Genomic DNA, 12,588 nt, shown 5'->3' on the forward strand with positions numbered 1-12,588 from the left:
GTGGTAGAAGAAAAACCAGAAAACACTGGGGGCAGGATGTGACATTGACCTGGCTTGTCTTAAAATTTACCATCCAGCTCTCTTACCTGGAGGGTGATGGAAGGGGAAGGGCAGAACAGTAACTACTCAATGGGCAACAAACTGTATTTAGTACTCCAACAGCTACTCAAACCATGACCTACATGAAATCTAGTTCCCTGGGATTAAAATACAAGACTAGATTTAGTAGTTTGATATTTTGGTTCTGGAAATGGGCCATATATATGGCCCACATGAAGCAGAAAAATCACCCATACTGCTCTGTTGCCAATTGTACAATGCTTTGTCAAGGAGAAAAACTCTTTCCTGACCCCTAGGCAACGGGTTTGTGATCTATAGAACATTTGGCTGTTCCTCCCAAGAAGAGTTATAGCACGAGTATTTTTTTAGGCTCATAAAATTAATGACCATCAACATTACACATGTGCAAATAAGGCAGGTTAAGTGCTTGCTGCAATCAAATGCACAAGTTAACATCCAGTGTTCGATACAGCTGAGAAAGAAGTGGCTTAAAACAAAGCCTGGTAACATTTTGGCTTGCTCTTTCTTTCCAGGAATGTCTTAAAGGTTCTGACAGATGAGCCAAAATGCCTTAACACAGGGCATGAGATTAGTGCCTTGAGCTGCTCACCTCACACATGATGTGCCATTGAAGAACAGCTTATCAACCCAGTCCTGAAAAGTTCAGAACATACAACGCAATTTCACAATTATCTGGGGTGGTTTGCCTAAAAATCAACTCAACAATTTATTGATGAACAACTGAGATGTCCATCCAGCAGATCTTTGGGGGGCATCTAGTGAAAGTAACCTTGGCTCTGCCTTACTGTCTCCACTCTCTGTGCCAAGACAAAGTCATGCTCATACAATTGAGATGATGATTTAAATTTCTATGCTGAGATGCCACTAGAAAACGGAGATCTGCAGTCAGATATAAATAAACTTCCTGAAATTTTAGTAAGAAAATCAGGGTGGTAGTTGAAGGAACAGGAAAATAATTAAAAAAAAAAATCCTGTTAAAGGAAGCGCCAGTTTCTTTCTACCTCAAATTTCCTACATTTATGGGCTATTTCTCAACGTTTGCGCTCTCTTTGATCTTGAATTGCCATTTCACACAACTTATCTAATAATGCTGCTGGAAAGAAAACCAGCAAGTTTAATTCTGGGGCCCTCTCTTCCTTGTTCACTTAATGAGAATACAGGATCATCACAGTATCAGATTTATATCCTGTCTTGGATTCTAAAAATATTTGTTCTTTCTGATAAGATCAATTCCACTGCAAAGAAACTCTTTGAAGAAAAGCTCCTGTCTAGCCATTTAAAAAACTTTTTATTTTTCTTTAGCCTGAGTCTGGTTTAATATTTATACTGCAACAACCTATCACAACATCTGTAGCCTAGATAGGTTTTCCAGGATAGAAAAACCTAAGTAGGTTGAGTAGCTTCTATTACTAAATCTTAATAAATTGTTTTTGTTAAGATTGTCCTTCTGAACCTGTTTTTCTGAACAAGTCAACTGTCCTTCTGAACCTCTGAAATATTGAAGTGGCAAGAAGCAACATTGTATTACCCAGCTGAAGATGGAGCCAGATGTTAACAGCTCTGCAGGCTCCTGCAGCTGTTCAGCCACAGCACCTTTCAAAGGGGCTGCTGTGTTCTCCCTCACTCTGCCCATCTTACTACAGTAAGAGCACAAACAAAATACTAATTCTGTCACACCCATTTTAAGGATGGAAAATTAAAGGTTTTGGCTACGCTCATATATTGAACTGCCAGAAGAGATATTTAGATTTTTCATCAAGTAAGTCCAAGCCAGGACTTCAATCAAAGTTTTGTTCCTTCAAGGAAATTAAACTTGACAGTTTAATTAGTATTGAATTTGTGTATTTTCTTCCAAGCTACTAAAAAAACCCTTCAGACTTTACTCTTCCAGTCTTCAAAGTGGCTTTAAAAAGGGGATATATATCCCTGGAAAATTAACACTTTAAAACCAGATATAAAAAAAATGTAAAGCAGTGATGGCACTCTAGCTTGTAGGTCATTATATTTTACAATTGTTTCCATTTGACTTAAATAATAAAAATTCTGCGGAGTGCAATAAAAACTGGAAATATCCCACTTGAGCTTTTAATTAGGAAACATGAGAACTATAAAACCAAACCTTAGCACATGCTGCAATTATAACTCACTGAATTATTATTGCAGCGTAGCCTGGAAGAACCAGTTGGAATTAGAACAGCATTGTGCACAGGTGCCACATGGAGAAAGTAGAAACACACTGCCATTTTCCTACTGCATTTGCAACAAGGTGAAACAATGAAGGGAAGAAAAAATAAGACACACAGAGTAAGAACAGAAGTGTTCATGGGGACTGGCCAATGTCATACACACAAAGCGTTTCTGACTGGTGCCTTAAAATCACCTAAAAATAAGCAAATTTAAAAAAAAATCTTGAAGATTTGGTTAAATACTGCTTTGGTTTAAGCACTTTATTGAAATTTGCTTTGTATGAAAAATGACAACTTTTCTTTAAAAAGTCAAATCTAACAAGTACTGCATTTTGCTTCAGCATTTCAAAATTAATATACTCCAAAACCTGTTTCCCTATACAGTTCCTGTTGAAAAATCCCAGTTCCTGGCTGGTCTTACACAAACAAATAAGATAAATATCAGATGCCCTCTTCAGGCCCTGTGTTTAAGTTAGAGTTTCAGAAGTTAAGAATTTCCCAAATTCCTTCTAGCCCTTGCTTTTGTTACAGTAGGGTTGCAGTTTCCTGCCTGTGTCAGACGAGTCCCACCACTTCAAAGGTTCCAGTGCGGTCAGTTTGATGGTGCAGCTGTCAGCGTGCAATCGGAGCGTGACACGAACCAAAGGAAACTGAAAGGACTGGGAGGGAAAGCTCACAGCTCCAGGAAAAAGAACTGGGTTAACGGAGGAGAAAGGAAGATAGCTACAACAGGGATGAGTACGTGCCAGGATTGACACATGCAAGAAATATGGATGCCAGGATGCACAATTCAATATCCCAAACAAGAGGGGAATGGGGGATACACACCCCTCTATGCAGCCTTTTAAACCCTCTGAGTTAACAAGTTTTCCTGAACAAATCAGTCTTTCCTCTGAAAATGCTCTTTTTTCTTTCAAGTTAAGAACACATATGGCAGGCAGTGCAGACACAGAACTCTCAACACTCGTTGCAGATTCCTACCTTGACTGCTAGGAAGGACATGCTGCAGCATTTGTGTCACACATGAAGCTTCATGAATGGGCAGATATTTGGGATGCAGGGATGTCAATGTGCAGTAGGAGAATATGTAAAATTGCAGTAGGGGAACATGCTGACCAGAGACAGCCCTTGAAGCAGTTTCTCACTGATAATAACCTCAGCTCCCTGCATGCTCAACAAAGTTATACTTTGCAATGCTCAGGTTCCACAAATCTCTCCTCTACACAGAAACAGAGCTGTAATGCTCCTGCCTCCTCAGGAGGGCAAACACTGCTTGTATTCTTCTTGAGTAAAGGTCCAATATTGCAGAGGCAACTTCACTACTTTTGCAGCCCCCTGGTCAGCTTCAGGAAAGGGCAAAACCCAACGCAGAAGCTCTCCATTTCTTACCTTTCCCTCAAACCTGGCAGTGGCTCCCAGCTGCACCCGGATATTGCGAGGAGGAAGAGTAAATGCTGGTGCTTCAGCAGGGACAGGGGGGCTGAGTGTCAGGGAGGTTTTGGAGACTCGAGTAGATGTCACCAGTTTCACATCCCCCATGATGTGGACTGCAAAAGAGAAACAAGTGGTAATACAGAAATTATGATGTTTAATTACCTTTATGACAGAAGCAACTAGGAATCAGACCAGGGGCAGAGGTTCTGTATGTGTGCTGTACTTGTGCACATGGCAGGATCTTCAGCCTAAGGTGGCAGGTGTTGTTTTCTGGGAGGGGAACTGAGACCCAGGAATGGTGCCTGTGCCCACAGCTACGGTCAGGGTCACAATCTTGAGGCAAACTCAGATTGAACTTTCAAGTCTCAGGCCAGAGCCTGAAGTCATTAACCAAGAAGTCATCCTTTACAACTGCACTAAAAGGTAATAACTTATTTCAGGAGGATATTTTCATGCTATGACTTTGATTTTCCTGGCCTGGAATATAACAAAATCAGTAAGTCTCAAAAGTGAGCCAGTGCTAAACAAGTACTTATGAAATAAAGAGACCTCTGTTTGCTCTGGATTTAAGTTGCAAGCGGGAATGTGGAAAATCTGATTTTTCATACCAAGCTTTCAAGATCTTAAGAAATATCTGGATATCTCCCTGCAAAGTACTGCTAGTACAGAACAAATGCTTTTGCAGAAATTCAAAGTCTTTACTGCAAATCCTTCTTACAGCACATAAACTAGTAAAATAGCATGGAAACCAAATTTCATAATGCTACAAGAATGGCATTTTAGAGAACTATTTACAGTTATCTGCTTCAGAAGAAATTCTTCTGCTGAACAGTTCATATTTATCAAGAAAAAGCAAAAATTACTGTATCTTGAAAAAAACCAAAATTTCATGGTTTTCAGGAAAAAAAGTAGTAGCTGACCATAGTACTAATACCTTGAATTTTCTATGCAAATTAGAAGCCCCACTGTAAAATGCCTATTTAACAGACAAGTTTAAGAAAGAAAAAACCTGAGAAATTACTTAACCCTAGTAAGTAGGGTTTAACATGACTAGTAAGTTATGTCAAACCAATAAAAATACTGGAGTTCTGGTCTTAATCCTCTGCCATGCACACCAATCTGTGATGGACTATGTATCTATTCATCTGATTCTGATCAAAGTTGCAATTAACAATACCTGACTAAACAGTAAAACTTCAACTTGAACAAGAGAAAAATCAATTACACTAAGGCCATGTTATTCTTGACTGTATGAAGCATACTTGTTCTAGAACAGGCTGCAGTTATCTAGGGAGCAGGGGAACAGAAAACTCATTCATTTCCAAACATGACTTGCACTCCAATGCCACATGTATGTACTTGAAAACCCAGTCTGAGAATTTAGTTTGAAAAGAACACACCTGACATGTTTCATTAACAGAAACACCTTCTCTACATTTATCCAAAACAGTTTAATAGAGCAGCTTTTCTTACAGAAGCTCTTAGTCTAAAAGTTACATATTTTATCTGAGTTTTTTCTCCCTCACAGCCAAAGAGACAAAGAGGCACCTCCAGAAGGTGTTTTGGTCTAAGGTGGTGAGTCAGAGAACTTTGTGCTTCACTGCATGCACTTGTCAGGAACTACAGTTTAGAAACCAAATCCTTCCAAGATATCAGATAAATTATGCACACAGGTTTTCAAATAATGCTTGGAATCTCCTTCCTCATTCATAAGAACACAGATGCTGTGGACTTCAGACCTCTTCTTGGATAGTGCTCTGTTAGCATTTCTGCATATTGACATCAAAAGCCCCAGAAAATCCTCTAGTGTTTCCAGCATTTCAATTGCTGAGGTCAACACAGAAATGGGATAAAGATGATTTCCTAACCATGATGTATAGCCTCAAACTGAGAAATTCTGCCTTCATTTCCACAAGTTAAACTGCAGTGAATGTCTGTATTGACAGTCACTTGAGAGCACAGCATAAGTCCCCCTTTCCAGCATAAGCACCTCTTTAAAACACACACGGGAAAAGAATCATCTTTGTACTTTAAAGAATGATATGAAATCACAATATCATTTAAATAAGAAAGAAACTGATTGCATTTCCAAAGACACAACATGAAATCAAAGCCTTGCTTCGCTTCTAACAAATATACTTAGTACCTGAAGGGACAAACAGTGAAAGTCTCTCACAGCTATAGTCACTGCAATAAACAACAATTTCCCTGAAAAAGATGAAGAATTATTTGTTCAACTAATTGTTCTTTCATTAATGATGAGGCTCCAAATTCAGTTTTCCACTCAGCTAAAACCATAATTTACCCCAGTGGACTATGAATCAACTACAGAGCTGTAAACTGCTGTATACAGAGTCCGTATTTGCCAGCACATTTCTAAAATTTATTTTTCTTTACAGATGAAGACCAAACATTTCAAATCAATCTTCAGTCCTTCTTCCCACGTGTCCTTCTCCCCTGCTAATATGCACCTTTCCACTGCCTATAAATGCCCATATTTGCAAAGCTTTCAACTCTTAACTAAAAAATCAGTCCACTACTAAAAACCTGCAATAAAATTTTCATATCACCAGCAGTGACAATAATGTGCCAGGTATAATGTAGATTTTATGAAAATCTTTTCTTGTCAAGAGGCACTATAATACCACACAATCTAAATTGCAGTGAAGCTGCAATACAAACCATAAGAGGCCAGTAACAAAACATCTCCTTCCCCACACATCTGTACTGACTTTGCAGAGTGTTTACATGACAAAACAACATCAGAGAAAGCATATGCTACCTAAATGTTGTTTCAAAAATAATGTTGTAAGGGAAGTAAAACTGAAAACAAAGCTAAACCCAACAGCCAACACCCAAAATCCAATCCAAATGATGCTCACCCATGCAAAGAACACTCCACTTTGGTCAGTGCCATTGCAATGGCTGAAAAGAGCAAGAGGGAAAATTGAGGTAATACAGCTGCTCACAGGACCTCTGTAGGGACAAAATGCTCAAGTGTCTCTGCTTAGGTACAGTGCACTGCTGTCACTGTCACAGGGTGACTGTGACATGGAAATCCACAGAAACCTGGATATGGTACCAAGCACCTGAAACAGCTGCTGGCACACGGCTGGAAAACACATAACACTCAACATCCACTCATCCTCCGAGCATCACTGGGCTCAGGTATGCACTGCACAAACAATACTGTGGATAAAGTCTAACTCCAACCTCCACACAAAATGAAACAAAAGAAAAAAAACGAAAGAAAAAAGAAAGAAACGGTGTAGGAGGAAGTTAAAAGAAAGAAAGGGAAAAAAAAAGAAACCCTGAACAATTAAGCCACTGCTGCTGGTCAAGTTACATTTTTATTGCATGTTGGTAAGGTACCAAAAACTATGGACAAATTGAGGTGTAGTATAGTGAGACTGTAAGGCATAAAGACATAGCTAGTCTTTTTTCATAAGAACATCTTGCAAAGATTTAAGCTTTTTCTAAATAAAGTGTCTAAAAAGGACTGAATTTACAAATTAAATACTAGCTCAAATCAGCACAAGCAACATAAGCCTCTAATTATCCGCATTTAGCAGTCTGACTTTAATTAACTATGGATGCTTCTAGTAAATAATTAGGAAGTATCCTTTTACAGCTTAGAGGATGTTTAACAATTCTGTTCCTAAACAAATAACTAATTCCATGTTGTGCAGTCTGGTGTTACTAGAGAACTACCATGTCCAAATATTTTAAAGAAATAATGTTCCAGAGGACAAATCTTGTTCAAGTTCACAATTTGACAGACAGGAAGAAAGCACACACTTAAGAACTATGAAATGTGCCTGATTCTTTTTTTTTCTTTTATTTAAGCAACTCTATAGAATAAGAATATTCCTAAACTATTTTTCTTAGGTATTTCTTGCTTGTTCACACTTGCTCCTGAATAAGATTTAAAGGATGCTACATCAACTCCTAAAATTTCATCTCACATACTGTGCACACCTAGACTATGGTCTTTAAACAAAACCAACTGTAACTGAAGTTGCAATGCAAACATTGTGGTATTAAAACATAGAAGAAAACCACCATGCAAATGTTGGTCTGTAGAGTAGTGATGTGGTTAGACAGCATTTCTAATCTGGATTTTTTTTTTTTTTTTTATTCTTAATCCTCTCTAAAAAACACATAAATCCTTACAAATTCTCACAGTGTGCCCTCTAATCTTTCTAATACCAAAGCAGACTAATGTGTTTCAAGCATTTTCTGCTGGGAACAAATCTCTGTCACTCAATACTCTGCTCCCAAAAATAAACCCAAAAAAGCAAACACTAAGAAATCCATCTCATAGGTTTTTCCTCCTCCACTTATTTTATAAAAGTAAATACTTACCATCAGCTTCCTACATAACCATTTAATTATACCAATTTCCTTTCACCAAGTCCTTCTTCCAAGGCAGGAGAAAAATGAGTTGCAGAGAGTGCCTCTGTGTGTGTGTATGAGAGAGCAAGCTCAGGCAAGTGAGAGGAAACCAGAGCTGCCAGCGGAAAAACCTTTATTTGACTTACTGATATTGCAACTCTACACTAAGCAGCACATTTTCACTTGGTCCAGCTATTCTGTTATTTTAGTCAGACTGGATTCAATAACCCCCGAACCATCTCTGAAATCTGGTTACAACCTTTTGAGTGCTTTAAAAATACGAGCTAAAGGACAGACAGCCCTGGGCTCGGAGCATTTGTCTGCTGGTTGGGAGTCCCGGTTGAATTCCCTGCTCCATAATGGGCAGCCTGCATGACCTCAGGCGAGTCACTAAGCCTCTCTTTTGCCATGGCTCCCCATTTGTAAAGTGGGGATTATTGTACTTCCTTACCACAAAGAAGTGCTGTGAGGATAACTATATTAGAGGGTGGGAGCCAGGCTACAGTAAAGGACCACATAAATAGAACAACTAGCAAAAGGCACAAAATTACCATAAAGTTACAGGAAGCTGGATCTCATTATACCTTTTTTTTTTTAATCACTTGGGGGGTGTTTTTTTTAAAGCACATATTTTAAAACACTAGGTACAGTTTATTCCCTTACACAGATCACTGAACTCAGACTTTTGCCAGGAACTTAATGCTATCTATTATGCTTCAAAATCTTCAGTACTTAAGTTTTTTTCTATTCTAAACCTGCTTGCTTTTCCCCTTCTCACACAGCTTATTTCCTTTCTTACAGCTTCTTTTTTTACCAAAGGACTAACATGCACAAGGACTGACATGTGGTTGCCATATTTCTGCACAAATCTATAACTTAACACATTCTCCCCTGAACTGCAGACATGAATTTTTGCATCCATATGACTTGTGCCTATCTCTTCAGTCTTGCCCTACAAGACCACACAAGGAAGTCTTCTGTCAGCTACTGATACTCAAGAACCAGCATGTAGGAAGAACAATAAAGGAAGAGCAAAGGTGATAAATTTGCGTGTCATTTTAGCAGAGGGGAAGAGGCTGGAAGCTGGAATGAGAAGCAGGGGACTTGGAATGCCACCAGTCATGGCCATGCTGTTCTGGGCAGCTTCTCCTTCAGACACAGGAACTGTAGCAGGAATTGGGCTCTATAGGAACAGGATTATGATGCTATGTAGGAGACTAACTTGAACTGGAAACAATACGAGTGAAACAAACATTCTTCTTTCTTGAGGGGATAATAGGATACTGCCCACAAATCATGATTTTGGGATGCTCAGATCTTGTGCCTGTGCTCTGCTATTTGTAGGTCTTTCTGTGGTCAAGCAGAACCTGAAAGTGTCCTCACACTATAGAAGTAAGAGAGATTTCCTATCAGTACTGACTTGTCTAGGGTTTCTTCCTCTGTTGCCTCATCAATATGTTTCTTGTTCTCTACAAACCTGGTTTCTAGAAAAGTTAGTTTGTCAAAAAAAAAAAAAATTAGAAATTTCAACCCAGACTCCCAAATGCCCCATCCTTTTCCCAGTAAAATTTGATATTACTATTAGACATCACAGTAGGAACAGGATGAGATGCCAAGTCCTCATGCACAACTCCATGATCCAAAAGTTTTGCAAACTAAAGTTTTGGCAAATGTGTGTAAAATCCTTGAGTATGTTCCCACAATATGCTTTTGCATAACTGACCCACACAAAATGGGAATTACAGATCAAGTGGCAATTTGTGCTAAAGCTTAGACTCAGTAAAGTGACAGCAAAAATACTCCAAAGTCACAATTTGATTTGTGACTATCACTTCAGAGATTTTCCCAGAAGCAAGTAAGTTCTTCAAATCCCGTAATTTCAGTGCCTTGAATTTCACATTCAGAACTCAGCCATGAAGCTTTGCATTAGCATAAATCTTGTCCATGCACAGAAAAAGGAAAGAACAGGTTCAAATGGTTCCAGGTCTCATTTTAACAAAATACTATTGCAGCCCTTATAGTCCATTTTGAAACAATAAAGTTTTCCAGGATGCTTCAAATACTGAAATACTGTCAAGCTCTCAGGTAGCTGATAGGGTTTGAGCTATGAAATACAGAAGGAGCTTTCTGAAATGAAGTGAGGCCATTTTTTTTTAATGCAGCGATGTATGATATCTTCTAGGAGTTTGGCCTACTAGAGAGTAGAGATAAGAGGTGTTCTGTGGCAGATTTCCTTTATTCTATGTCCTGTGTATCCTTCCAAAAAGTACAGCTATTCCTATGTACCTTTCCAAGTGATGTTCAATTGATTAGTTTTTGTTGAATATGCAAATCACAACAGTGGCTACTGTAGAAAAATCTGTAGGTAGAAATGGCTAATCTGGTGTGACTCAGAACAAACTTCATTACTAATATTCAGGTGATAAGTCTCTAAAAGAGATTAAAATATATTATACAGCTTGCATGACACAGAGCTTAATTATTTTTAGTGGAGAGAGATTTAAGAAGCTGATCTGTCTAATCAATAAACTTTTTGCTATTATTATATTTGCATAACTAATGCAGCATGAACTTTAAACTGACATGGTTTCCATGGTACAATGACATAGAAGGGTGAGGAGTCTCATCCTGATCTTATGTAAAAGAATATATCAAGATGATGGTAAGTGACATACATTTATTTAAAGCCAGGTTTATTAAAGGACAAGCATGGGAGTAAAAATCTTTATATGAATCCTATAAGAAAATAAACAAATGAAAAATCACCCAAGTTCTATTAAAGGAAAATCATGCCCTCCATACAAGTCTGTGCTGCTTAGGAAAAATGTACTAGCAACGATGACTTTCTTCCAATTATAAACAGTTGTAAATGTCTGCTAATTTTCCTCAATTTATCAGTGCTATTTAGGGTACTAAATAAAGATACCAGGCCCACTGGATCTGTACAAATATCTAACTTCACTTACACTCAGTAGTCCATGTGGCTGCAATGGAATGTCTAACATGAGCCCTGATGTTTGGCCTTGAACAATTACACCTTAAAGATTTCTTGATAAATTAAAGCAGCTGCAAAGGCTATTTCAGGTACAAGGAAGGGTGCAGAAATATAAAGAAAAGTGAGAAATAAATGTGTACCTTTGATAACATAGAATCATCCTGATTAAAAACAGATATGCTACATTATTCAATTATTCCATAACCACTGAGCATTAAACTGTAGGAAAGAGCACACCCATTACAAAGCAGCTGAACATGTCTTAAAAGAATGCAATGACATTTGAAGACTGAGGTTTAATTTGAAACATCAGATTAAGAAGCAGTAAATCAAGAGAGACCACAAGAAACAGCTTCTTTGCAGTCATTATCTTGGAAGAAATATGAGTAGCTAAATGTGACATGCACTGGGCAGGTTCAGTACAGCACCCATACCTAAGAACTGTTTTATAGCAGCAAATTGAAGCCAGAGGGAAACCCAGATGGCAAATGGGATGCAAGTTGGGCTTGTTCTTGCCGATTCCAAAGGGGCTTCCCATAGAAGCACACTGGGAAGAGTAATTCAATCTCACTTCAAAACCTCCTACAATTCCAGTTTATAAGCAACATTTAAAAAGAGGGTAAAAAAAAAAGCAAAAGGCAAGATCTCCAGAAATATTTTCAGTGTACTAAGCAGCAGGTCACTGCCAATAAAATTCTACTGGTTTTCCTTTAAAGGATCATTTCTAGTACTCTATATATACCAAAACCCAAACACTTTCGTCTAGAGAGAGTATGGACTAAAAATCTCAGTCTGAATTTCATCATTGACATCTGGTCTCATAAAGGATCAAACTTCTAGTAACACTTTTCACAGTCCTTAAAGAATGATTTTCAGGAAATGCAGAGCATGCACTTTGGGTATCTGAAGAGAGATGGCACCAGGCCTCATCTCACCAATAAGACTTTGTGTTTAATTTGTGTTGTGTATCTTGTGCTTGACAAGTACAGAGTAACTGGTACAAGATGGTGTTTATGATAGACACATGCATGTGACAAAAACCATCCAAAATTCAGGGACACTTCAGGGTGGGGATATGACCTTGATCATTGAACAGCAGGATGAAGACTAGTAAGCTGTTTTTTGCAGGAAGGAGAACAATTTTCCCAGGACTGTGCTGCCCTTCAGGACATACACTGATGCAAGCAGCAGGGAAACCAGTAGGAAGATATTTGTTTCAGGTCACCTCACAGCAGGTGGAATTTGCACTATTTCTCTAAGTGTCACCAGTGACTGACCACCACAGAACACCTGAGCATCATCTGGGAAACCCAGATGAGAATGTATTCAAGAGGACTTGAACAAAACATTTGGAAGAGAGGCTCTTGAAATCATCTTGAAATGCAACTTGCAATTATACAATAATTTTCTGGATGTGGATGTGAATCTTGTTATTTTAAGCTGATAGTAGCATGAAGTTTCAAGTACACAAGATAAATTTGCAACTAGAACTCTAGC

At 38.4% G+C, this 12,588-nt stretch overlaps 1 protein-coding gene across 5 annotated transcripts in view; it reads right to left on the reverse strand.

Annotated features, from left to right (window-relative positions):
* Positions 1-12,588, reverse strand: part of MYLK (myosin light chain kinase) — a 196,917-nt gene that overhangs the window by 137,742 nt on the left and 46,587 nt on the right. For all 5 annotated transcript variants that reach the window (XM_064435022.1, XM_064435026.1, XM_064435024.1 and 2 more), the window contains one exon: positions 3,657-3,814. In XM_064435022.1, coding sequence (XP_064291092.1) covers positions 3,657-3,806 — 150 coding nt within the window. In that variant the 5' untranslated portion in view covers positions 3,807-3,814. The remainder of the gene's footprint in view (positions 1-3,656; positions 3,815-12,588) is intronic.

Source organism: Passer domesticus, chromosome 10 (genome assembly GCF_036417665.1).
Source record: "Passer domesticus isolate bPasDom1 chromosome 10, bPasDom1.hap1, whole genome shotgun sequence".
NCBI classification, from domain to species: Eukaryota; Metazoa; Chordata; class Aves; order Passeriformes; family Passeridae; genus Passer; species Passer domesticus.